At 43.1% G+C, this 27450-nt stretch overlaps 1 protein-coding gene across 4 annotated transcripts in view; it reads right to left on the bottom strand.

Moving 5' to 3' along the window:
* Arhgef4 (Rho guanine nucleotide exchange factor 4) overlaps nucleotides 1-27450 on the bottom strand; it is a 224251-nt gene that overhangs the window by 162152 nt on the left and 34649 nt on the right. For all 4 annotated transcript variants that reach the window (XR_015446390.1, XM_087198717.1, XM_087198721.1 and 1 more), the window contains exons 3-4: nucleotides 9628-9726; nucleotides 9349-9433 (exon numbers count right to left, since the gene is read on the bottom strand). Coding sequence is in view for 3 of the 4 variants with exons in the window: in XM_087198717.1 (XP_087054843.1) it covers nucleotides 9349-9433; nucleotides 9628-9726 (184 nt within the window). In the remaining variant the exon portion in view is untranslated. The remainder of the gene's footprint in view (nucleotides 1-9348; nucleotides 9434-9627; nucleotides 9727-27450) is intronic.

The raw sequence follows: 27450 nt of genomic DNA, 5'->3' as shown, positions 1-27450 counted from the left end.
TATTCACCTACTTTTCCTCAGACAAAGGTCTACTATCTCAAATCTAAAAAGAACTTAAAAAGATCAGACCTCCCAAATTTAAAGACCAAATCCAAAAATGGGCATCTGAAATGAACACACATTTCTAAGATAAAGAAGTAGAAATAGCAAATAAATACATGAAAAAATGTTCAACATCACTTGTCATTCGAGAGATGCAAATGAAAACAAAGGTGAGATTCCACTTCACTCCAGAAAGAATGGCTGCTATCATGAAATCAACCAATAACAAATGCTGGTGGGGCTGTGGGGAAAGAGGAACCCTGTTGCACTGCTGGTGGGAGTGTAGACTGGTGCAAGCACTGTGGAAATCAGTATGGAGATACCTCAAAGAACTAGGACTGGAAGTCCCATTTGACCCCGCTATTCCACTGCTTGGGATCTTCCCCAAAGAATTAAAAGAATCATACCACAGTGATATATGTGCACTCATGTTCATAGCAGTACAGTTTGTAATAGCTAAAACTTGGAAACAGCCCAAATGCCCATCAACTGGAGACTGGATAAAGAAAATGTGGGGTTTTTTAATAAAATGGAGTACTACTCAGCCATCAAAAATGAGAAATTAGAGACATTTATAGCTAAGTGGATGCACATTGAGGCAATACTCTTAAGTGAAATAAATAGGACACAGATGTGTAAATACCGAATAGTTTCTCTGGTGTGAGAAGCTGAAAGTGTAAATAAGGACTAAATGTATAATAGGTAATGTGAAATAGGAAGAAAAGGGGCAAAGGGGAAGGAAGTGGGAGGGTTAGGGGAAAGGATAGAAGGGAGTGGGATTAATATGAGAAAATGGAAAACTAGGAACAAAATCTTTGTAAATAGGGAGGACTGGAGGGGTTGAAGGGAGGGCTGGGCAAGGGTGAAAAATAAGAACCAAGAGAGACTATGTAAAGGTGCAAATTTCCAATGATGAATGTCATTATATTGTATACCTAAAATGTACCAATGATTAAAATGAATAATCGATAATATAAAATAGGAAGAAAAGGTCCAAAGGGGTAGGGGTAGTGGGAGGGGCAGGGGAAAGGAAAGAAGGGAAAGGAAAAATGATGAGAAATGGAAAAAATGGAAATAAAGTCTTTGTAAATAGGGAAGGGTGGAGGGCGTGAAGGGAGGGCTAGGAATGGGGAAAAAATAAGAACCAAGATGCATTATGTAAAAGTACAATTCCCAATGAGAAATAACAGAATTTAATACAAAAAAAAAAAAAGCCTCCCCCCCTTAGAAATTCCCTTCAGAAATAACAATTAATCAACTATTGTTTTACAAATGTTCTAACAGCAGAACGTTCTTCTTCTGTACCTTTTGCTTGCTTTACTAGTTCTGTCCCATAGGGGGGCCTAGAAACTGTTGGCCTCAAAGGTGTATAAAACATGTTTGTCTCCCCCCAAGTCAGGGCTCGAGTCCAATGCTCGGCTTGGGTCCCCGCCTGTAATAAACTCCTGTGTGGATTTATTTTCGGTCTCTGGTTGGTTCACTCTCATTGAGTCTAACAATATTCTCCCCCAAAAATGAAATGCAGAGGAGTGCAAGAGATCTGTCCACATGCCAGAGACTCAAAGAATCCAGCCAAGGGCCTGGATCCCACAGCAATGTCCCCACTCAAGTCCAGCTGAAGGCCTAGAACCCAAGGCAATGTCCTCCATGAGTCCAGTCAGAGGCCTACGGCCCACGGCAGTGTTTCATGCAAGTCTGTATCAAGGATCTGCACTGGGAAGGCTCAAAGGCCAGTGGTGGAAGCTAGAAAGTCTGTGCCAGTGGGGTGAAGGATTTGTGTCACCAGGCTAAGAGATCTGCACTGGAGCCAGGAAGCAATGCTCAAGGCCAAGACCAGAGCTCCCCAGATGAGAACAGCAGCCACTCCCACCAACAGCAAGGATCTGAACTCCTCTGATGATAACAGCCAAATTCGTATCAGGCAAACCAGCTGCAGGAAGCTTCTAGAAAATCAACAGCATACAATCTTCCCCTCCAGTTCTCCTTTTATGCTGTCAGAATAATTCTCAGGTGCATCTTCCACAACCAGAACCACACTGACTCAGTTCAACTGGGTGTTCCAAGTTGCCCATTAGCTAATCCACCACATTGCATGTTTGAGAGTGTGGTAGGGAGATTGTCCTGGAGTCTCCCTATGTCAAACCAAACGTGGGACAGCCAGACAGTCAAAAGCTGTCTCCATAATGGCTATAATATATCAAGGTAGTCTCTTTATCTTCAACTGATTAGTAACCTGAATTACATCTACGAAACCCTTAGTACTTCCTAGCATATCTTATTCATGTAGGGTTAATACCAGGAGGTCAGAATTCTACTCAGGATACTGGATTTGTCTGCAAGTCTAATGGAGGTGTCAGAATTGCTAATGAAGCATCTGAACAGACCAATGAATTGGAAACAGCATTGAGTAGCTCACCTATCCATGCCTGTGAGAGCTGCAGAGCCCCTGGAGTGCTGCTGACTGGTTTGGTCCTGAAAAAGTGTGGATTCAGTGTACAGCTTCTCACTTAGTTGTCACTTTCCTGCCACACCCATTGTTTTCTTCTCATGGTGTCTCCTCAGGAGATCCTGAAGGTCTGATTTATGACTTGCGGTGTGATGACCAAGCACAACACTTCCACCTGAGGACCCAGGCCTTCTCCTGTAACCAAATCAACAACCTACCAGTTGCTGCTGCCCCATGCAGCCCTCCCAGCCCCAATCCACAATGTATCCCTTATTTCAAAACACATTCATTGACTGTCTTGTGGTGAATCTCTCCTTCATGCCAGGCTCTGAGTTCAGAACTAGGGAGACACAGACAGATATAAAGTCCACGCACATCTCACTATGTGGTTCCTGACCTTGGGAATGGATGTACCTCTCATCCTGGTCCTGTACTGTGGAAGGCCCCACAGCCTATGGGAGGGTTTTAAATGATGTGTGTAAACACAGAGCACTGTGCTTTGTGCCCTACCAGCCTGCCCCACAAACTTGGCTATGCAACTACAATAACTCCCAGAACAGAATTCAGGAGCTATGGCACTCCTGGCCCAACCAGGGGTCTACCCTGAGGACATGATAACAACATCTTCATCCCCATGGCCCAGGGAAAACATGTGGATAAAGTGGGATAACTATTCTATAAATCAAAGAAAATGCATTTTCTATTTTTATTGTATATTTAATAGTAATCTCAGCACACACTTGCATAAGCCTGTGTCTTGCCTGGACTTGTATATTTCTTCTAGCATCTATGCCACAGTTAATACAGAGGATACTGGTTGTTTAAACCTAAAAATCAAACACAGATAAAGTAGGCCTGTTGTATTTGGAGTTTTCAGCTTTCATGTTCATGACCTCATTTGATCTTCCCAGTTACTTAATGTATTTTCATTTTCCCCAATTTTTAATTATTAGCTATCATGCCTGGCCTGAACGAGACCATCACAGCAAACATGCTGTTCTTAGCAAACAACAGGAAAAGGCCCATTCTACTCTCAGTAAAAAGAACATATGGTCATAAAGAAAATTTAAGAGAGAATATACGATCTCCCCAGGATCAAGAATTCTTGTTATTGTCTACACACCTGTGCTGACCGTCCTTGGACCCTTAATCATAAACATTCCACTCCAGATTCCTTAAGATTATAGCCCATTCCCAAAATCCTATACAAACTTAACTTCTCTCCCAGATAGCTGGTGAAATCTTTCTTGATTTCAGTCTGTTCACACCTGGACAGAAATAAAGTTCTCATTGCTCACACAAAGCCTGTGTTTGAGAGGCCTCTCGTGGGCCATTTGTAACAGTAGCAGGGCCATATTTTAGACAAATTAAAACTGCTGTCATAAATCAATCACCTAGCTGTGCGTTTGCAGTAAGGCAATGGTTTGTCTGAACCTCAGGTTCCTTCTCTGTGAGATGGAAGGAAAAAGCTATATGACACAGTAGGTGTAAAGTGCCTACCAGGCAGTAGACATTCAACAAATATTGCATCTTGTCCTCTTTTCTTTTCAAACTAATAAAACTGATGCTGGGGAAAGGTCAGGTGACCTGGCAGCACAGAAGAAGTTGAATCCACAAGCCCTGCCTTCAATCCTGTGCCCTTCATACCATTCCAAGCTGACTGCTGCCCTGCAGGCCCCTTGGGCCCATACCTGAAGCCAGCACTTCTCTGCTGATAAAGCCTTGCTTGTTTCTAGCTGGCCAGAGTGTAAGGACCAACAGCTAGAAGTCATTTCTCATGCCCAGAAAACAAGGCATGTCCTGGGGGGGCAGGCAGTCCTTTGAGACCCCAGTCTCAAGCATGAGGCCTGAGAACCCATCAACATTCCCTGCCTTGGAGCCAACAGCTCAACTCAAGTTCGAAGACAGAGGGCTGGCTCTTTGTTTCACGGTGATAAAGGCACATATTTCATTGAGATTGCTTTTTTTCTCCCCAAAAATCAAGTTGGGTGTGGTCCACACCTGTAATTCCAGCACTCTGAGAGGGTGAGTGTGTTAGTTACTTTTCTCTCATTGCAAAGACAAAATATCTGACACTCAAAGTTGGAGAGGAAGGGTTTATTTGGCTTACAGTTTGTAGAAGTTTCAGTCCATAATCGGCTGACTCCAAGGCAGAGATGACAAACAGGCATGGCAGAGCAGAAACAACATAGTGTGCACAAGGTAGCAAAGGTAACAAGAGGGTTCAACAGCATCTTTCTGCCCCTTTTATCCTATTCAGATTACTGGGATTAGGGTGGTACCAAACTAATCACTCACATGTAGTAGTTAACAATCACATGCTCTTAACCTCAGCATCACATATTCCAGATTCAGCTACCTCTGGAAAAGAAAGTCCCACCTCATCCACATGAGGCTTTAGGGGAACATCTAAACACAAACCATAATGCTGAGGCAGGAGAGTCACAAATTCAAGCCCAGCCTGGCAACTTAGTGACTTAGTGAGACCTGTCTCAGAATGAAAAATAAAAGGGCTGCTGATGTAGCTCAGTGTGAAGGTCCTGGTTTCAATCCTCAGTACTGCAGAACAACAACCATAAAATAAAATAAAATAAAATAAAATAAAAGCCATGTCCAGTGACAGACAGGAGGCATGCTGTAAGGGAAACAGTTCCATTCTGGCAGCATCTGTGGACAGAGTTTACTGTGGGTGGGGCCTAAATTTTCCTCTTTCCTTGAAACCCCACAGGAACTACTTTTTGCTCTTTCTCTAGCCTGTTGATCAGGGCTGACAGACTAATGATAATGCAATAGCTGCTGCAGTACCTACTACATACCAGGTGTGTTAGTTACATTATTTTATTTAATCCATGTCACCTGATGATCACTATTCCCACTCAGGCTTGGTCTGCAATGAACAGGCCCTGACAAGAGCAGCTGCCACTGTGAGCTCATTAGGAGCTGCCTGATGCTATTGGCCCCAGATATTCCCAGACATAGATGCCCACTCTGCAGGGGTCTCCTAGTCTGCAGCCTCAGAGTCTCAGAGTCTCAGAGGCCTACTATTGCACACTTTGCCTCAAACCCTGGATTCTCTGTTTGGCAAACGCACTGGCACTTGGTGCTGTGAGTAGTACAGTTTGAGTACATCCCCTGAAGCATCCCATGTTGGAAGTTTGGTTCCCAGTGTAGCAGTGTGGTACATGATAGAGCCTTCAAGTAGGACTTGGTGGGAGGTTGTTGGGGCATTGGGGAGCTACCTTCCAAAGGGACTGTGGGACCCCACTGTCTCTGATGTGCTGTTTGGTGATGTGATCTTGCTCTCCATGTGTGCTCCCACTACTGCCAACCACCACTAAGTCATACAGCTAAGGAAGCTCCAACCTCTCCAGAGCTTGGGACATGACTCTTACACTTTCAGTCTCCCAAACTGGGAAGTAAACACACTTTTTTGTAAAGTTAGGCTGCCTCAGTTATTTTGTTACAGTAATAAAAACAATAGCACACTTGGTAAAGGACAAATGATTCTAAATATCATTAATCTAGTAAAAAGTGTGAAAATTGCCATTATCGGTGGAGCCTGTGCAACAGAAAAATGACTCAGATCCGAGCTCCAACACTAATTTGCTATGGACAATCAGCCATCCACCATGAGCCTCACATGTACATCTGCACAATGGGATAGCTGCTGTCCTCTCACATCCTTGTGAGGGTTAAATGAGTGCCTGAGCTCAGCATATGCCCAGGGAAGAGGTTTCCTCCTCACACCCACATGGAGTGGGCACAGATAGCTAAACAGGGCCATGGCCCAGAGACACTGTGGCCAGAAGCACGGATACTGTTCAGGTTCCAACAGTCAGGAACCCCATCTACTCCACAGCAAAACTCTCTGGTTTCCCAGCCCAGACGCTTGTGGGACAACACAAGTGGCTCCAATACTGTGGCATTCTAGTATAAAAGAAAGAACAAAAGGCCATTTACTGAAATTTGTATGAGGTTCCACATGCTGTACAGTGTCTTAGATTAAAACCTAATAAAAAAGACTACATAAAAATCATATCCTGGCAATCCAATTTATTTTCAATAAATGGTATTGCAACTATAACTGTATGCAAAAAGTATGATAGAAAAAAATTAAGCCACACATAAAATTAACTCCAAATAGATCATATACCTACATATTAAGGTTAAACCATAAAACCCTGAGAAAGAAACATCGAAAAAAATCTTTATGATCATGCATTAACCAAATAGGATTCAAAAACTCAAACCATGTAAAGAAAAAAGTGGAAACTGGATTTCATTTCAATTAAAGACCATTGCTGTTTAAAAGACACTATTAAGTTTAAACCCACCCTGGTCAACTGAGAAAAATCCTGTCTCAAAATAAACTTCAACAAAGAGCTGGAGATGTAGCTCAAAGAAAAGGCTTTTGGTTCAATATCCAGTACTGAGCATAAGGTTCTGTTAAGGAAAAAATAAACAAACCACTGGCTGGGAGCAAATATTTGAAAAAAAAAATTTACCCAACAAGGAATTGTATCCAGACTAATAACTAAGTCATACATCTCACTAATAGGATAACCAACCCAATTAAAACACAGGAAAATATATTAATGGACACTTCCTTGTTGCAGAATTCCAAATGTACGAGAGAGGCCAAATGGGAATCAGGAGGATTTTATTAGGTGTACACCTGACCCAGCCAAACTCATATCCAAAGTGCTGGGCTATTGAGCAGTTTTTATACATTTAGTTGAAGAGGGGTGGTCTTTCTAGTGACACAGTGAGTTTACAGGACAAGGGCAGACAGTTTATTAATTTAGCCTTGTAAGAACTCAATGTCTTATGAATCATATGGGAACAGAGTGTCATGAACTTTATGAACATAGTTGTCTACAGAGCATATAGGCAAGTACTCTGCCTCTGAGCTACACACCCAGCCCATCTACAGAGCATATAGTTCCTCAGGGTTTACAAAACTTTATAGGAGTCTGCCTTATGGAATGAGTACCAGGGGAAGGTCAATAGTTATGGGAAAGGGGAGGGGGTGGAACCTGAGTGGGGAGCTGCTAGATTGCTTTCAGCTAGGAGAACTGATTTTCTTTAGGTTCTGTTTTACACCAAAGACGATACAGAGAGACAAATAAGCACGTGAAGTGATGCTGAGTCATTATTCATTAAGGAAATAGAAATTCAAATTACACTGACATACCTCTTCATTTTCTACTTAAATCACTACAAAAATACCCAATAATACCAAGCCAGGGGGATGTGAGGCACCTGGAATTCCCATAGTCTGCTGGTAGGAATGTAAAATGGAGCAACCAAGTTTGGCAGATTCTTACCAAGTTAAACATATATGTACCATGTGACTCAGAAAAGCTACTCATAGATATTTTTGAAAAAAAGTAAAACATACTTCTGCAATGTGCAGCAGATGTTCACAGCAGAAGTAGTTACATTAGCCAAAGTGGCAAGAACCCAAATGTCCATCACCTGGTTATCACAGAGGGACCATGGACACTCCTTGGGGTAAACAAGGAACAAACTCCCATACCCACTGTGACATGGCTGAGTCTCAGAAGTATCATGCTCAGTGAATAAAGCCAGACACTGAGGGGTCCACTCTGTTTGACTCCATTTCTGTGAGACTCCTGAACACAGGGACACCTAGGGCTTCAGGCCGCTGATCAAGGGACCTTTTTCAAGTAATAGAAAAATTTTGATGACTGTGATTAAAGTTACCCAACAGCACATGTTTGTCAAAACTCACTGAACTGTTCACTTAGAAGCGGTGAATTCTATTGTGTATAAATTATAACTCAATAAAGCTATTGACAAGTATCCATACAGTAATCTCTAATGGGGAGAATCATAGAAGAAGCTAATGAGAGGACATTCCCTGAATACCTACATAAGCAAAGAACAAAGTTAGACTGCTAGTAGGAAGTATCAGTCAGTCTCATGCCATGGGAGGAGAGGCCACTGGAGTCACAGAAGGGGACCAAGTAACAGGAAGCCAAATCCCAACTGGACAATGTTATTAAGGCACTTTACCAATTCTTTGCTTTGAAAATTTATTGCTTTAAAAAAATAGAAAGGCAATGCATGAATCATTATGCAAACAAACCAAAGAATACAGAAGGAGGCGAGAGGACAGGAAAACAGCTCTCTACCTCATTCTCTCATTCAAAACAATTCTCAGAGGTGGCCCCTGTGATAGAGCCTTTGTCAATATTTGTCTCTAGGTGTCCTGGTGATTCTTCACTGAAAAAGGACCAGAAGCAACTACTGGATTTAGTTTGCAACCCAGGGATCTAGAATTCATTGATTGAATTCTTCTTCATAAAACCCAGACCTAACATTCTTCGGGGGTCCTATCTGCAGTGACTCTCCCTGACCACTGTACTTCTAGGCCACAGTGACAGATCTGGGTTGCAATGATGCGGCAACAGGCACATGACCAAACATGTACAAAAACATAACCACTATTTCTATGTTTCTGTTTAACCAACTTTAAATTTAGTTTAGCTCAAAAAATAAGTTTTTACAGAAAACTTACAATAATGTTTTTACAGAAACAATCACATCCATGGGAAATCAATACTTATGTCTACAGTCTGTAGCACACAAGCCCAGGTTCAAAATTCTGAAACTCTATCCACAGACCAGCTGCATCCACAGATGTCTGTCTGTCCCCTGCCTTGACCCCCAAAAGTGTGGCTGATCCATCTCCATCAGACCTGGCGGCACAAGGCCGGTCTCACACCAGGACCTCTTCACACTTTGAATTTACTCTATATCTGGGTCTCACCAAAAACATCCTTTCCCAGACACAAGGACAATCTGCCTCTTAGAAAGACCCTGTCCCTTCTTACCTGCTTTGTCCAGCTGTCCTGGAATACAAGAAACTCCAGCGTGGCTTTCTGCTGCCTGGTGCCTTCAGAGAACTGTAGGATGTGCCTGGACAGGGAGTGAGGACTGGTGCAGTCTGGAAAGAGCCCCTGGGCATTTGCAAGGTGACACGTGCCTCTCTGGGCCTGTTCTGGTGGGGCTGATTCACCGGGTGGGGCCACCCATCTGATGAATGACTCTCCTCCCCCACTCCACCCCTGGCTTTGAGGGACCATTCCTGGGCAGAGCAGACAGGTTCTTACCCTCTACCCTGCTGGCTGGGCAGGCTGGCACAGTGAGTGAAGGTTCTGCTCAATTCCACATCCTCATGCCTGAGGCCAGGCTCCCTTCCCAATACTGTGCTAGAGTAAAGCAGAAAAGTCAAAGCTGGAACCAGACAATTGATTAGAAAACAGAATTCAAGAATTTATTAAAATACTTACTGGGCACTGACTCTGTGCCAGGTTCTATGCTAGGCAATGAGACTATAACAATAGAAGACTGTGATGAAGCAGAGAAGGAGAAGGAACATTCCAAGGCTCTATGATAAGTACCAGGGTAGCTGAGTTTTAAGAAGCTCCTTGCCCATGTGAGCCTAGCATAGGCAGGAAAGGCATTTTTCTGGAGGAAGCAATGCACTAGCTAAACTTTGAAAGAGGAATAGAATGTTATCAGTCAGAGAGAGGAAGGTATGGAAGACAGGTATGTGGTGTTAAGGACATGTTTATAAGAAAATACAGTATGGATCTACAAGTGATTTAGCACACTTGGAACACGTTCTGATGACTAGAACAAAAGGATAATAAGGCTTAACGGGTAGGCAGGAGTCAGGATGTAAAGAGCCTTTGAACTATGCCTGGGAATTTGGCTTTGATGTGCAAGCCACTGCCTGGGAAGCAACTGCCCCCCACCCCCAAACAGGAAAGTAAATCATCACATTTCAGAGGGGGAAAAATTCATTCTGGCAAATAGGAAGAGAACCAAGAGATGGAGGGAGGGGAGAGGAAGGGGAAGTACACAAAATTAAGATGTGTTAACATAGGATTGATCCCCATCTGCACTCACCCAAGCTGCCTAAGTTCCTATTCCCAGCCACCTGAGCCTGGGAGCAATACCTACCCTGCTAGGTCACTGCACACCTGCCCCACCTACTAGGTCACAGTGCCCAGTTATAGCCATGTATTCAGCCATTCTTGCTCCCCTGATCTCAACTCCTCTCTTTTGCCTCACGCCACCTAAGACTGTCCCACTAACCCCCTATCCTGTCCATAAAGGACCAAGCTCAATAAATGGGACTGGGACTCTTCTTTGGAGTTACTCCAGGAGGTCTCACCCAGAACCCCCATATTCAGGCTTGTTTACTGGTTCATCACCATTTACCTAACATCTGGTGCCAAAACCCAGAAGGTAGAGGTGTAGGCCCGCCCCTCCATCCTGCTGCACTGTGGGGCTTCCCCACCTCAACCCCTTCCAGGTGATAAGAACTGGTGGCCTCTTTGCCTCCAGCCCACTAGATAACCCTTCCCAGCATCTCCCCTGCCTAAATCCCACTACTCAAGAGTGTGAGGCAAGCCCTCCCAGTGAGCGGTTGCTGGTGTGTGTCCTTCCAGTCAGTCAACTGGGTCCTAATTAGGCCCAACCTGTGGCTCTGCCCAGGACACAGAAGATCTATCTGGACACAGGTTGGTTTTGTTTTTTTTTTTGGACACAGGATGTTTTGTTTGTCTTTCATTCTGGCTTTTGGTGTTTGTCTGGGGGATGATCCTTTCAATTCTGATTGCTCTTCTTTCTGTTGGACACTCTCGTGGGATAACGTCCATGAGAGGAACTGCCTCTGCCCTTCCTAAAGACACTCCTTGGGGTGTGTCCTCAATAACCTGTCTTAACTTGATCTCCAATCATATCTCAAGCCAAAATGCCTCATCCTTTCCTGCAATGTGGCTGAGCCACATTACAAGCTACATAATGTCTCTCTCTGGCCAAAATACAGTTTGTTCAATTTTCAGATCCTCTTTGACTTTGACCGTTTTCTCTAGAGTTCAGACAAATGGGAAGAGGTCCAGTATGATCAGGCCTTTTTTGGCCTCCACTCTCATCCCTCTCTTATTCTGCTCCACCTCACACCAGACTGGCTTGTACCCACCCCATGCAGTCTTCAGCCCCAGACTCTTCCTCACACAAAAGCTTCAGTCCCTCCTGTTCATGCCCCTCACCCCTCCTGCACCACCTGTGACCTGGTCTTCCTCCAAACAGACCACCTCTGCTGAGTCTGCCAAATCCTCCAACCCAAAACCCCTCTGCCCTTTTCGAGAGGCACTGACACTAATAGCCCTACCCCTCACTTCATTACATTAAGGAATTCACTCATCTCAGTCCTGTAACCTCACCTGGGATGACATTTATATCATTTTACTTTCCTCTTCAGTGAGGGACAATGAATTTGGACGATGGCTGCCTGATGAGCCCCACACCCAAAATAATCACAAAGACTCCAGGATGGTTGCTGTTCCTAGACAGGATCCTAGTTAGAGCCACAAGCCTGATCACAAAGATGAGGAAAAAAACACCAAGACTTTATCCAATACATTCTCACTGGTCTAGAGAGGGCCTCCATTAAGTCCATCAACTTCGGCAAATACTGAAAAATCTATCAAGACCCTGGAGAAAGTCACACCCAGTTTACACCCTGACTTACAGAGTCACTAAAAGCCCACACCCACTTAGATCCCTCCTCTGCCAAGGGACAATTTTTTCTCAAAATTTATTTCATTTCCCAGGCAGCCACGGACATCAGGGCAAAGCTAAAAAATTTCAAGAATGGGGCTGGGAAATTTAGCTCAGTGGTTTCACCACCTGCTGTGCAAGCACAAGGACCTGAGTTCAATCCCTGAGAACCAAAAAAAAAAAAAAAAAAAAGAAAAAAAAAAGAAAAAAATTCAAGAAAGGTCCTCAAATCCCTTACACTAATCTCATGGCCACTGCCTTCAGGGTCTGCCAAAACTGAAAACTAGACAAAGAGTGTCATGGGGAAAGACAGGTGGAGAGTCACCACAGTCCTGGGGCTGACTCTCCCAATGACACAGAAGGTTGTGGAAGAATCAGACAGAGACCAAAAGTGTAGAAGCAAAGTTGTACTTTTATTCAGCAAGAAAGCAAAAGTACAGCTGCCTTCTCTTTGAAGGGGGGCTCAAGATGCTGGTTTTATAGTAGTTGGGGCCGATCCTGCCTCTGGGCTAAGGGTGCCCCTACTTGATTAGTTAATGATTAACTTAGCTCATTACTAGGGACAACAGGGAAGGGTCTTTTCAGGGGCCTTTTACATCTTAGGGCCTAGGTTTTTTTCCTTTTGATCTTAGCAAACCAAGCTTTACAGGTTACAGAGTGAAGAGGAGATGCAAGTGCAGACTGTCAGCTTTTCACAGGTGGTTAAGCCTGTTCTGCCAGCCATCTGAACTCCTTGTAGGGGTGGAGGTGGGGGGCTCATCTCTCCCTGCCTACAGGTCTCTATCCCTATAAGAGGTCTCCAGAAAAGCCTTCAATAGATCTGCCCTCAGGCTTCTCACAACCACATTCCAGCCAGATTGATTACCCAAACAAAAGCCTAACTCTCTGGGGCCTTGTTTTTGAGGTGGCAAAACAGAACACTGGTCAAAGCAGTGCCCAAGTCCACAGCCTCCTACAAAACCCTGTCTCCCATGTGGCTTAAAGGGCCACTAGAAGAGGGACTGTCCCTACTCCAACACTGGAGTGGACCCATCCACTCCTGAAGCCTGCCCTGATGACCTAATGGGCTCTGTTCTTCTAGCCAAAGACTAATAGGGCCCTCAGCTCTTGTGCCCCAACCCACAACCACGCAAGAGCCCAGGGAAACTCTGCTGGTCGAGGGTAAGTCTATGTCATTTCTCCTCATATGAGGGCCACTTATTCCTCTCTGTCAAGATTCTCAGGACCTGCAGTTAAATCTTCAGTATCTTCAGTGGGAGCTGTTGGCCTGCCTTTTCATCCCTACATGACAGCACCCATAAATTACTCTGATTCACTCCTGGTGATTCTCCAGTGCTCTGTTCCTCTCCTGGGATAAGACCTCCTTCTCAAGCTCTAAACAGTGGTCATCTTCCAAAATCCTCCTTCCCTCTCCACACATCTACTCTTCTCCTCCTTCCTCCTTCCTCCAATCCCTAACCTTCACCTTGATTTCCAAGATGTTTTTAGCTTCACTTAGACAGAACCTGTCTCAGGCTTTGCCACTCAGCTCACATGGATAGTCCTCTTTCAAGACTTCAGAGACAGCCCCCACTTATTCTGCCAGGCTCTCAACCACAATCTTGATTTGACCCCACATCTAAACAATCTACCTCAATCTACAGCTGCTCTCCCCAAGACCATCAGACACCTCTCTAGTCTGTTCAATACCTGGGGCTCCACCTTACCCCCATTTCATGAGCCACCATGACCAACCACAAAGCCCACATCCAATTGATTCCCCTTCCCACAAACAAACAAAAACATGCTCCCATTCTTCAGTCTAGTTTGCCTTCTCCGCCTCTGGGTTCCCAACTTCAGCCTCACAGCCAGACCCCTTTATAATGCACTCTCCCCAACAAAAACCCATACCCTTTCATGCCCTCCCAGCTCATAAATAAAAGTTCTTTCCAAACTCCCAATGGGTGCCAGACAACAATGCTATTGTCTCTGACTCTGGACACATAATCAAAACCCAGTCACTTCCCCCCAAAACCACCTTATGACAGGCAAAACTCATAGCCCTAAGCCAAACACTTGTCCTGGATTCCTCCCAGCTTTCTCATGACACAAAAGCCCCTCATCACCAACAGAAGCCATATAAAAATTCTTAGAGACAGTTCCCTGCCAAGAATTATTGCCTAACTTCCATTACCTTTCCCTTTGAGCCTTACAGCTCCCAAACAATCTAGTGACAAAACAACCAAACACACTGCCCCCACCCAAACTCCAAAAGACCCCATCATCTTGCTCTACTTCTTTTCTTGTTCCCAGACCTCAGCCATTAAAGTGTACCATCCCTGTCCTCCCTTCCCCCCTAGACAGGTGCTAATTAGGCCCTCAGAACCATTGGATGTGCCTGGAACTCTCCAGTATGCCAGGATGGGGTAATGGGTGAAACAAGAGGACCTGACTCACATGGTTGCAAGAAGGCTGAGACTGATTTTCACATTTGCTACTTTTCCTTCCTATCTGCTCACATAAATTTTCACTTTTAATGGGTAACTACTTTTTCAAGCCCCAATTCCTCATTAATTTTACTGAGTAGGTTTGCCGATCCCATGAAACTCATTTTGAAATGTAATCCCCACTGTGAGATATTAAGTGTTGGGACTGGTGGGACTTTTAAGGGGTGACGAGGGCTCTGATCTCACAAACAGATGGTTGTCTATCTTATACACACCACACCCACTACCATTTAAAGTTGTGTGTCTCATTTTGTAGGAAGTAAAAGATAGGGTAATGAAAGAACACTTGTTAAGGAGCTACTTATTATCAGTCACTGCAATAAATGAGCTTGCCCCAGCTCGTGGTTAGGCTGGGGTGTTGAGCAATTAGAACTGGCTCTACTCCAGGAGCTGTGTTCCTGCCACTAAACCGCAACACATCCAGAGTTAAGATTGAGTCCACTGAGGAAATGTTAGTCCAAGTCAATCCGGTCACATTTACACATCGATCATCTTTACATATCTAGATAAACATTTGCCAGACTCCAGTCCATCAGCCACATCCATCCAGTTTCTACAGACGAGTCTTACTGGAACATATCCATGCCCCTTTGCATACATCTTGTCAGTGGCTGCCTGGGCTGCCTTTTGGGCTGAACTGTGTCCTCCTCAAATTTGTGTGTTGAAACTTTAATTCCCAGTGTGACTCTTTTTGGAGATAGGGCCTTTAACAAGGTAATTAAGGTTAATTACAGACTAAATGGCATTGTCATAGGAGCACACCAATCACTGTGCACTGAAAACTGTAATAAAATTAAATGCCTAATCAGAATAGATTGGGGAGAGAACTCCACGGGCTTCTGCAGCACTGTTTCTTGACTGGTGGAGCACTTAGGTAGACATTTACTTTTTTTTTTTTTTTTGTACAGGGGATCAAACTTGGGTCCTTGCGCTTGCACAGCAGGCGGCGAAACCACTGAGCTAAATCCCCGGCAAGGGATTTACTTTTAAATCCCATGTTAAAGTGTACACACATGCCCTCTGGTTTAGGAGATGTTACATTACACAACAAAAGAAGAAAAAGAAGAGAAACAAAGTGCTATGATTTAAACATGGTCCCTCTCAAAAAAGTAGGTACTGAAAACTTAATTGCCATTGTAACAGTATTAAGAGGTGGGAATTTTAAAAGGTGATTGGGCCATAGCTGCTCTACCCTTGTGAATGGGCTCCTGAAGTCATCACAGGGGTAGTTTCTTTAGAGCAGGAGCAGGTCCCTAGCAGGAAAGTTCAGCCCCCTCCTCCTCCTCTCTTGCACTAGTTAACCATCCACCTCTACCACAGGATTACACAGCATGAAGGGCCTCTGCCTGCACCTGGCCACTGTAGGCTCAGGATGGTGACAGGAACAGGGCTGGAGCTGCAGGCCCCAGCTACCTCTGCAGGTCTCCAGCCTGTGGTGTTTTGTTCAGCACCCCCTGATAATTAAGACCAACCCTGAAGGCAGGAGGCAGGAAGGACCAGGGAGGGAAGGAAAGAGCTGCTCCTATGGAGGCTTGGTGACCCTACGGTTTTTTCAGGATAGGCCTCCTCTCTTGTTTTGGGTGTGATCTCTCCTTCCTCTCTGGCTGTTGTCCACATCCAGCTCACACAGGCATTTCTGTCCACTGAACCTAGCCCCTCTGGACCCTGTGGATCCTGCTGTGGCTCTGGGGACCTCCTGCCCGCCAGCTTAGCCTATGTCTTCAACACCCATCTTGTCCAGTACACTGTCCTCCAGTACAATGACTGAGGCGAGGCCAGGCTCTCAGCACCACAGATGCCCAGGCTACAAGACACCCCTGCTGCATCCTCTGCCACAGGCTAGTCCTTACTGTCACCTTGTACACAAAGGGCCATCCTCTAAGATGCTCCTCTAGAGCTTCTGGCCAACAGTGAACTCTCTCTCTCATCTCCTACAGATCTATAGTAGCAAAACCTCTCTGAAGAACAGGATGCCTCCAAAACAGGCATTTCTAACTTGTTGAAAGTTTCAATGGTGAGTTGACTGCTTTACAAATATTAGTTCATTTTATCCATATGACAGCCCACTTCTCAAAGGAGGAAATAGAGAAAGCAAACAAAGCCTGATTCCACACTGCTATATGGGTAAAGCTAGGCTTCAAATCCAGCTGCTTATGTTATGAAGCCTGTGTTCTGACTGCTGTGCTGCCTCCTACTACTAGGGAAAGAGCTACTTTTTCTTGGAAGGAACTGAGAATAACTATGACAAATGGAAGACAGGGTCCAGGGATTTCTCTACAATTCCATCATGATCCTTGGCCTTCTTCCACATCTCTAGTTCAGGCTATTGCCTTCTATCACTACTGATTTCATTTGATTGTGTGAAGCTTGGGGGGACAAAAGGACCATACATGACATCTGGGAAGGTGGTGCTAGTTTGCAGACAGATAGACAGACACAGGTGTAAATCCCAGTTCCATCATTCATGAGCTCCATAACCCGGGCAGATGGCATAACCTCCCTGGTGCCCTGTTTCTGGGGGCAAGATGGTCATGCCAAAGGGCACAGGATGTGGCTGAATGGCTGAGGTGGACCCAATCCCAGGTCTGCCATCAGCTGGGATCCCGAGCCTGTAGGTGAGTATCAGGTTTCTCATCTGCCAAGAATTCCATGGGCAGTTGTGAGGAACGAGTGAGATGGAATGTTCATAGCCAGTATTTGTGACCAATAAGTACAGTGTTTGCAAACAAATGGCATATTTAAGAAGCTCTGCACAAGCACTGTACACAATAGTTGAGTCATGGAATCAACCTGACTGCTCATCTACAGATGGACAGATGTGGAAAATGTGGTACATATATACAACGGAGTTGTATCAGTCTTAAAAAGGGGAAAATTCCATTATTTGTGACAAAATAGATGAACCTAGAGGATATTATTTTAAGTGAAATAAACTAAGGACAGTTAGACAAATGCCATATAATGGAATACCACCTAAATGTGTGATCTAAAAAATTTGAACTCATGGCAACAGAGTAAAATGGTGTTACCAGGGGGTGGAGTGGAGTGGTTGGGTGATATCCGTCTTCAGTTAGGTCCATGGAGGAAGCTCAACAGCTCTACAGTATAACATGGTGACTATAGTTAATAAGAGGATAGGTTTTGAGTATTCTCAAAATGTGGTAGGCACATGAGGTACTGTGTATGTTAATTAGCTTGACTGAGCCATTCCACAAGGTAGACATCTATGTATCAGAATATCACATTGTATGCCATGAATATATGTAATTTATGTTTGCCATTTTAAAAAGTAAAAAAAAAAACTTCCATAAAAGAGATAAATCTCTCATACAGAAGAATTCCAAATTTAAAAAGAAAATCTGTATATATTCAAAAACTTGCCTGACCAGCTGTGAGGATTGGAGTGAAGGTATCTAAGCAACTGGCTCTTGGACTGTGTGGTTTCCTCCCTCATTCCTTCTCTCCCTAGCTCATTTCCTATTGCCTTCTCTCACACTACATTCTGCCACACCCAGGTCCTCAGCTTTGCTCTGGCATGCTGTTGTGTGCCTTTGCCTGAGTTGGATGCTTTACCTGGAAATTCCATCCACTCCTATGCTGCCTGGGTAACTGTTAATGATCAATTCAAAACCACTTTCTATCTTACATGTTCCTCTGATGCCCAAAAAGTTACCACACAGCTCTCTGTACTGCCTGAGCAATGTTATGGCTTGACTTGAACATAATACACTATAGTTATTAACAGGCTTGAGTATCCCGAGGGTCCACATTTCATTTCTTTTTGTATCATTAATCCCACACTTATTTCCTGCCATGTACTATCCTTCATTCAATCCAACTGAATATGCAAGGGAACAAGAACACTAATGAGAGGCAATCCACCCTGGGCCCTAGCATCCTTGCTCATGCTTTCTAGGTAAGCCAAGAACATACAACCCAGTTCCATCTTCACTTATTTCTCAGGGTTGTGTTTGCAGCAAGCAGTTCTGTAGAAAGGTGTAACAGCTCCTGGGACAAACACCAAGGTTGCTATAAAGCAAGGGATTGCCCAAACTCAGTGTCTGTCAGCTGTGACACAAACCCACTGCTTGTGCAGTATCCACTTGGGCCCTCTGTGTCGACTATGCCAGAATCAGGAGGCACAAACAGGAAGAGACAGGATGCTCTCAATTGCTGTGCTGTGAGCAATCAAGTTCTTTGTTTCGACCCAGGAGTCTTGTGTCCACTGACAGCCTCCAGAATAGTTTATTATTTCAAAGGGCAGCAAAGTACAGACTTTGGGTCACATCCAGCCCATGAACTCTTTATACACAGCCTGTGAGCTAGAATGATTTTTATATCTTTGAAGGGCTGCAAGAGAAAGAGGGAGAGAGAATACATGACAGAAATCTTACGATGTCCACAAAGCCTGAAATATTTTCAGTTTCACTCTCAAGATGAAATGGTTGCCAACCCCTGTACCATCTTGTAAGGAGAGTAAAATTAATCTAAACCTCTGACAGGATCAAAACCATCAATTATCTTCCTGACAGGAAGGCTGGACACTCAGACAAGCTCAACCAAGATCACAGCACCCTTTCATTCATTAAAGAGTTTTGGTGCCTGGTACACTTTCAGGAACTGGAGAGATGGAGCAAAGACCAGGTCCCTAACCCTAAGGAGCTGACATTCTAGTGAGAGAGACAAACAATAAATAAACATAGCAGGCAGTGGTCATTAAAATGAGAAAACACAGAGGAGTAGAACAGACATGGAGTTCCAAGCTCCATTGGCTGGGGTGGGAGGAGTGGCTGGTGTTCTATGCAAGGCAATCAGGAAAGGCCTCTCTGAGAAGGCAGCAGAATGAAGCAGTCCACTGCCATGGAGCTGTAAGCCTCAGGAGCTGGCACTCTGGGGAAGTGGGTGAATGTAATAGTAATTAGTTCGACCTAATTATATATACTAGATGTTCCATCAAGCATATATACAACATGTTAGGTATATGTTAAGTATATACAATTGTTATCAGTTTAGATAAATAAATAATGATTTTTAAAAGCACATCCCACTTTCACTTCCCAGCCCAGTGGTTCTCAGATCTAAACGTGCATTTGAGCTGAAAACCCCCACTATCTACTGCCTCCTTGAGTAACACTTCCTTGAAGCTCCTCTGTAGCCCAAGGGACAATCTAGTGAGGAAGTACCCCTGTTTTTTTGCATGCTGCCCTCACATTTGAGTGCTTCCTCATAATCCCACTAGTTTGGCACTAAAAGCGCCAAAGTTACCTTGATTCTTTTATTTATTTATTTTATTCATTGTTTATTGGTACTTTTTTTTTTTGTTACTGGGATCAAACTTGGGTCCTTGTGCTTTCAAGGAAAGGCAGCAGAACCACTGAGCTAAATCCCAGGCTCTATTGGCACATTTTAGGTATACAATATGATGACATTCATCATTGGGAATTTGTACCTTTACATGACGTGTCTTGGTTCTTATTTTTTCGCCATTCCCTTGCCCTCCCATCAACCCCTCTACCTCTCCCTATTTACAAAAACTTCGTTTTTGTTTTTTCCTTTTCTCCTATTTACTCCTTCCCCTTCTTTCCTTTCCCCTATGCCTCCCACTCCCCCTCCCCCTTTGGACCTTTTCTTCCTATTTTACGTTATCTATTATACATTTTGATCCTTATTTACACTTTCAGTTTCTCACACCAGAGAAACTATTTGGTATTCTTTTATTTTACTCAATCAAACACATACTAATTCCCTGTCCCAGCACACACGTATGCATATCTTCAAATGATAAGTAAGATCCATACAAAGGTAAGGGCCACTGAACCACCACATGGGGAGAAAGAATGATCCTGAAAGGACACAAGCTTTGGGATCATCTAGGATTAGGTCTGACCCCCTCCACCTCTTGTTAGCGGGGCAAGAGATCTTGGATGAGTTGCCTTCACTCTCTGAGATTCATCATCTGTAAAGGGAAGCTAATAATAACCATCTTTTTTAAAAAAAATAGATACAAAACACCAAGCAGACAGCTGGTAACATAGTAAGTGCCCTGTAAGTGTTGGCATCTTAACTGTAAGACTTGACCCAGATGTTTCATCCATTTGCTGGGCATTCACATGCCACTCCCCCTGCTTTGCCTCCAGGCAATAAAACTGTTTGTGGCACAAGGACACAGCAGAGCAGCAAGGAGGATAGCAACAAAGTAAAGAAACAATGCCCATGCCGTGTGATATGCCAAGAGCAAACACCAGTGAGATAAGAGCCCACTGAAAAAGGCTTTCTCAGCAGCAGCTGAGTGGACTCTGAGGTAGGTAGGGTTCCTATGGGGGGAGGGAGAACCCAGGGTGTGCTGGAACAGCACAATGGAGTTACAAGGAAGGGGACATGTACTGGGTAGATTTGGGCCAAACCCAAAGGACTTCATTTGTCATGCTAAGGAACTTGGATTGATCCTAAAGCAACAAAGAATGGCCCTCTGGCTTCCACGTGGAGAAAAGATTACAGTGGTGTAAGGCTGGGGTGGAAAGATGAGTTAAGAGGCTGTCCAGAAGTAGGCTGGGAGTTGGGAGAGAGAATGCATTCAGAGTATCCTAGCAGGTATCCACAACACACATGGATGTAAGAGATGTAGGTTGGGAACTGATTTGTGGGAGTGTGAGTCCATTTTCTGTTACTGTAAGGAAATTCCTGAGGGAGGTACTCTATAAAGAAAAGGGTTTTATTTGGCTCACAGTTCTGATGGTTCAGCATGGTGTCAGCCTGTGCTCCACTCTGGTGAGGAGCTTACAATGGCAAGACAGAAACAGAACATGAAACCTGTCTTGTTCTCTTATACAATTTTCTCATGAGAACTAAGAGGGAGTTCCATGAAAACCATATCCATCTCTTTAGAGGGCAACACCCCTCTGACCTCCCACCAGGCCCCAACCCTTACTGTTCCCAACACCTCTCACACTGCCACACTGGGGACCACCTGGGGGAAGAACTCACTCCTCAACCAAACCATAGAAGAGGTGTCAGCGTGTGGATAGAGCCATGTCTGTGGAGCAGCGACAGAAGAAAGTCAATGGAGGAGCCTGAAGAGATAACTGCAAGATGGAGAAAAGAAATAGAGACCATGAAGGAAACAGAATAAATAGACAGTGAGGGTGAAGAAAAATCAGAGCATTTTATATATTAAAGTCATATTCCAGGGGAGTGATGTCAGCAAAACAACAAACAGATTAGGAAACATACTCTAGTCTCTCATGCCCAAATGGAAACTAACCAACCAAAAATTGTCTGAACCAACTTTATAGGAGACCTGGAAAACCAGCAAAAGTTTACAGCCATCAAATAAGTGTTCAATCAAAAAAAAAACAAAAAACACCTTCAACAAGGTAGAACCATTTTGCAATCATTTTACTTGCTTGTATCCCACCTCAACCTAATGTGGGGTGCTCCCAGTGGTGGCCCAGTTCCTGTTTCCTCCACTCAAATTAGAGGGAAGACAATCAGACCTGGCGTGAGAATTATTGTTTATGTATGCTTTCACCTTTTGGGGAATACCTACAGGAACAACTTGCTCATCTCTGTCTGGCACATTTCGGAGCAAAGGTAAGAAAGAGTGGCTGGTGCTGCTCTTTAATGCCACCAAGTCCAAGGATGCCTGGAGCAAGAGATTCTAGGTGGAGAATGCAATAGACCATCTAAGGCCCAGAGGAGAAAGTAGGGTGAAGGGCTGTAGGGAATTATGAAATTCCAAAGTAACTGTGTGTACAGGATAATTTAAAATGCCACTCGTGCCCAGGAAATATGCATGCACAGAAGGAACTAAGAACAACAGAAAGTCTTACTTGAGCTAACTCTTAGGCTCAGAGCCCAAATCTAGCTAATTGATAGACTACCGCAGCAAAAATGCAGCCTGCAAAGAGAGGCTGGGTCACTCCCCTCCCACCCTGTTGTGCAGTCTGTTTCAGGTCCATTCAAGGCAACCTCTGTGAAAATATTAGCTGGGGCCAGGTGTGGTGGTGACAGCCTCTAATCCCAGCTACTCAAGAGGCTGAACCAGGAGGATCATTTGAACCTGGGAGTTCAAGAGTACCCTGGACAACATAGTGAGAGCCTATCTAAAAAAAATATGTGTACACACAGACACACACACACACACACACACACACACACATGCTAGCTGAACATAAGATAAAAGACCAGAGACTTCAGGAAGCACAAAATACAAGGAATAACCTTTCAAAGATAGTTTGGAAAAGTTGTCAAACTATTGTAACCTTCAGTGAATGAATAAATGAATGAAATTATGGGTACAGGCAAGAATTTTATTTCCAGAGTCAATGTATTCTAATGAAATACCTAATTATCAACCAAAAAAATCACAAAGCCCACGTAACAACTAGAAGACATGATTCATTTGAAAAAACAAGACAGATTGAAAGAACCCATCCTTAAGCAAACCCAGATAATCAATTTGATTAGACAAGACTATAAAAAATGTTTTAGATAATGGAAACCATGAGCAAAATATTAAAGAAAATCAGGAAAATGATATATAAACGAAATGGAACTATCAATAAAGAGCCAAAAATTATAAAATGGAGTGAAAAAAAAATTCTGGAGCTGAAAAGTACAAAACTCAAATGAAATCTTCACTATAGGATTCAACAGCAGAGTTAAGCAGCAGAAGAAAGAATTGGTGAACACAAAGACAGGACAATTGAAATGAAAGTGTTTGTTGCAGAGCACAAAATAAAGAATGGGGGAAGTGAACAGAGCTTCAGGATTTGTGGGACACCATGGAGCGGGCCACATTTGAGGAGTGACAGAGAAAACAGAAAGAGAAAAGGTACAAAGAGTATGCAACAAAATAGCAGCTGAAGATTTGCAGAGTTGATGGAACAATTTAATCTACAAATTTAGAAAATACCATGAGTTCCAAGTAGAATAAACACCACACACTGAGACAAGTTATAATCAAGCTGCTGAAAGACCAAGAAACTCTCAAAGTAGTGACAGTAAAGTGGGAATGTACAAGAGATTTCCCAATGAAGGTATCAACTAGGGACCTGTGCAGGTGGAGCAGCGCAGGCGGAGCACCCAGGACTGACTGAGCCCAGCTCTGTTGGGCTGGCTATGCCTACTTGTGACCAAGAGCTGGTAAGGACACCCGGGCATGCCTACCAGCTGCCCGTGGAGCCGCACAAGTGCCTACAACAACAGAGACCCCCCACCCCACCCCCAGCTGCTTCTGGCGTCTTGGCTGTGCAGCCACTACAGAGGCACAGGGGACATAAAGGCCATTGTCCTGAGCTGCAGAAGTGAAGAAGACAGAGAAGGCCTCTCTCAGGCTCCCTGATGATAACTGAAGCCCACTGGAAAAGTGAAGAAAATCTCTGCAGTAAAGGCACACCAGACCACCATACTTGGAAGGCAGGGAGCTAAACTTGTGATTTCCAGCCAGAAATCTGCCTAAACCTGATGGGGCTATTACTGGCTTATTGAGACTCATTGACTTATAACTGCACTCTGCTGCCTATGTTGTCTATTGTGACAGAAGAGACATACCCTGAAGGAGTCCCTTCATTTCTTTTATTTGTTATTTTCAGAATGACCACTATTTTTTTGATCTTATTTTTAATTTTTTTCTTCTTTTTCTACTTTTTAAAAATTTTTATTTTTCTCTTTTTTCTTTCTTTTCTCTTTTCTTTCTCTCTCTCTCCCTCACTTGCTGTCCCACATTGTTCTACATCTCCCTTTGTGTTCCTGTTCTGGAACTAATTTGTATTTCTTCTTTATTTTTCTTTTCTTCTCTTTTTTCTTCTCTCACATGTGTCCTCTGGCCTCAATGCTAACCTTCCCCTATCCTTCTACCTACCTATTCCTCCCTCCCCAACTCCTTCAAACTCCCAATCCCAAAGGGTTTGCTATATTGAAGAGTTTATTCACTCACTATAAACATGTTGGATTGGTCCTCAATTTTTATTTAATTCACACAGTTTAAGGTGATAGATTAATAACTACCACAAATTGCCATTTTCTAGATGTACTTGATGCTCTGGTGTTGCTGATTGTATCACTTGGGCTAAGGTGTTGTGATTGATCTAATCAGTTGTCCTTCCTGGTATAATGAAATGAGATAGCCTCAGAGCCATTAGAGACTCAAAACCTAAAGACCAGCTATATCTGGAAGACACCTCTGAGAAGCAATCATGCTATAAGGATTCTAACTACAAGCAACTAAGATACTTACAATAAGCAACTTCAAAGTATCAATCTAGGAATTAAATCAAGGAGAGTACCAAAAATAAAAATGAGAAGACATTTAAGCAAGGCACAAACTCAGACTTCCACCCCACAAAAGGAAAATTCTGGGGGAAATGAGGTAGAAAAGTCTGATAATCAATCATCTGGACATCCTGAACTGACAGCACAGGAAGTAACAAAACAGATGAATTAGGCTCTAGAAAAATTCAAACCACAAATAATCTCCCAGATAACTACAGAGATAGTGAGCACAGTGAAAGACATGATTAGAGACTCTAGGACTGAAACAGATAAAAAAAAATAGATGAGCCTAGAAACATGCTGGAAGCCATAAATCCCCAGCATAAGAAAGAAATGGAAACCATGATCACCCAACATAAGAAAGAAATGGAATCCATGAAACAGATTCAAACAGATATTCAGGAGATTGAAAACTCCACTGAAAGCATGCAGAGCAGATTAAGGGAATCTGAAGATAGAATATCAGATATAGAAGACAGGATTGTGGTTAAGGACCATGAAAGCAGAGATTTCTTAAAAATAGTAAGGGGCCATGAGAAATCAATCCAGCTGCTGCTAGATGATGCAAAGAAAAATTACATAAGACGGATAGGAGTCCATGAAAACATGGGAGAAAGTACAATTGACATAAAAAAACTGTTCACAGAAGTAACAGTAGAAAACTTCCCAGACAGAGGTGGAAAATTAGACATACAGATGAGGGAGGCATATAGAACTCCAACTAGCCATGATCAAAAAAATCTACACCTAGACATACAATAGTCAAGATCCCAGAAACCCAACAGAAGAACAAAATCCTACAGGCAGTTAGAGAAAAGAAACAAATCACCTACAAAGGAAAGCCCATTAGAATCATGCCAGACTTCATAACACAAACCCTCAAATCAAGGAGAGCCTGGAGTGAAGCATTTCAAGCCCTAAAAGAAAATAACTTCCAACCTAGACTGTTGTATCCTGCAAAATTATCTTTCAAAATCGATGGGGAAATTAGATACTTCCATGACAAAGAACACCTCAGAAATTTCATGAACACCAAACCAGCACACCAAACAATTCTAAGCAATATTCTAGAAAAAGACAATGAAGGTCACAACTCCATGAGGCTCAACAGAGGGAAGCCACCAGGCAAAGTAAGATACTAAAGGGAAAGGGGGAAAAAGAAAAAATAAAAGAGCCAACAACAGTAACACATCATGACAAGGATGAGTCAATATCTATCAATTATAACTCTCAATGTTAATGGCCTCAATTCACCAATCAAAATAAATAGACTGACAGAATGGATTAAGAAGCAAAATTCAGCAATATGCTGTATACAAGAAACACACCTAACTCAAAAGGAAATTCATAGACTGAAAGTAAAAGGATGGAAAACAGTTCTCCATGTGACAGGAACCCAGAAAAAAAAGCAGGAGTAGCAATCTTATTTGCAGACAAAGTAGATGTCAAACCAAAACTAATTAAGAGAACCAAAGATCGTCACTATATCCTTGTGAAGGGAACAATCCAAGAGGAAGAGATGACAATCATAAATATATATGCACCAAATACAAATGGCCCCAATTATACAAAACAAATATTAATGGACATGAAAAACGAAATAAGCACTAATACAATTGTAGTGGGGGACCTCAATACCTCACTATCACAAATAGACAGATCATCTAAATAAAAAATTAACAACAAAATTCTAGGACAGAACCAAGCTATTGAACAAATGGACATAATAGATGTTTACAGAGTGTTCCACCCCACAAAATCAGAATACACATTCTTTTCAGCTGCACATGGGTCATTCTCCAAAATAGACCACATGCTAGCCCATAGGACATGTCTAAGTAAATGTAAAAGTATTGAAGTTGCCCCCTGGATATTATCAGACCATAGTGCAATAAAATTGGAGGTCAATAACATAAGAAACCGCAAAACTCCCACAAACACATGGCAATTGAATAACACCTTCCTGAACAACCAATGGGTCACAGAGGAAATTAAAGAAGAAATTAGACAGTTTCTACAAGTAAATGATAATGCCAGTACAACATATAGGAATCTGTGGGACACAATGAAAGCAGTTCTATGTGGGAAATTCATAGCAGTGAATGTCCATATTAGGAAAACAGAGAAAACTCAGTTAAATAACCTAATGAATAACCTCAAGCTCCTAGAAAAAGAAGAGCATAACAAACTCAAAGCTCATACAAGAGAAGAATTTATAAAGATCAGAGCAGAAATCAATGCAATGGAGACTAAGAGAAGGATACAAAAAATTAATGAATCAAAGAGTTGGTTTTTTGAAAGAATAAATAAAATCGATAAACCTTTAGTCAACATTATCAAAAAAAGGAAAGAAGCTGGGGATTTAGCTCAGTGGTTCTGGTGCCTGCCTTGAAAGCGCAAGGTCCTGAGTTTGATTCCCAGTACCAAAAAAAAAAAAAAAAAAAAAAAAAGGAAAGGAAAGGCTCAAAACCATGTAATTAACAATGAAAAAGGTGAAATTACAACCGACCCAGCAGAAATCCAGAGGATCATCAATACCCACTTTGAGAACCTGTACTCTAATAAAATGGAAAACACAGAAGAAATGGACAGATTCCTAGATAC

This window comes from Heterocephalus glaber, unplaced genomic scaffold (assembly GCF_053883595.1).
Source record: "Heterocephalus glaber isolate CG9 unplaced genomic scaffold, H.glaber_assembly_v1.0 deba00000347, whole genome shotgun sequence".
NCBI classification, from domain to species: domain Eukaryota; kingdom Metazoa; phylum Chordata; class Mammalia; order Rodentia; family Bathyergidae; genus Heterocephalus; species Heterocephalus glaber.
The sequence above is the reverse complement of the archived record's forward strand: the minus strand, read 5'-3'. Positions and strand labels throughout refer to the sequence as shown.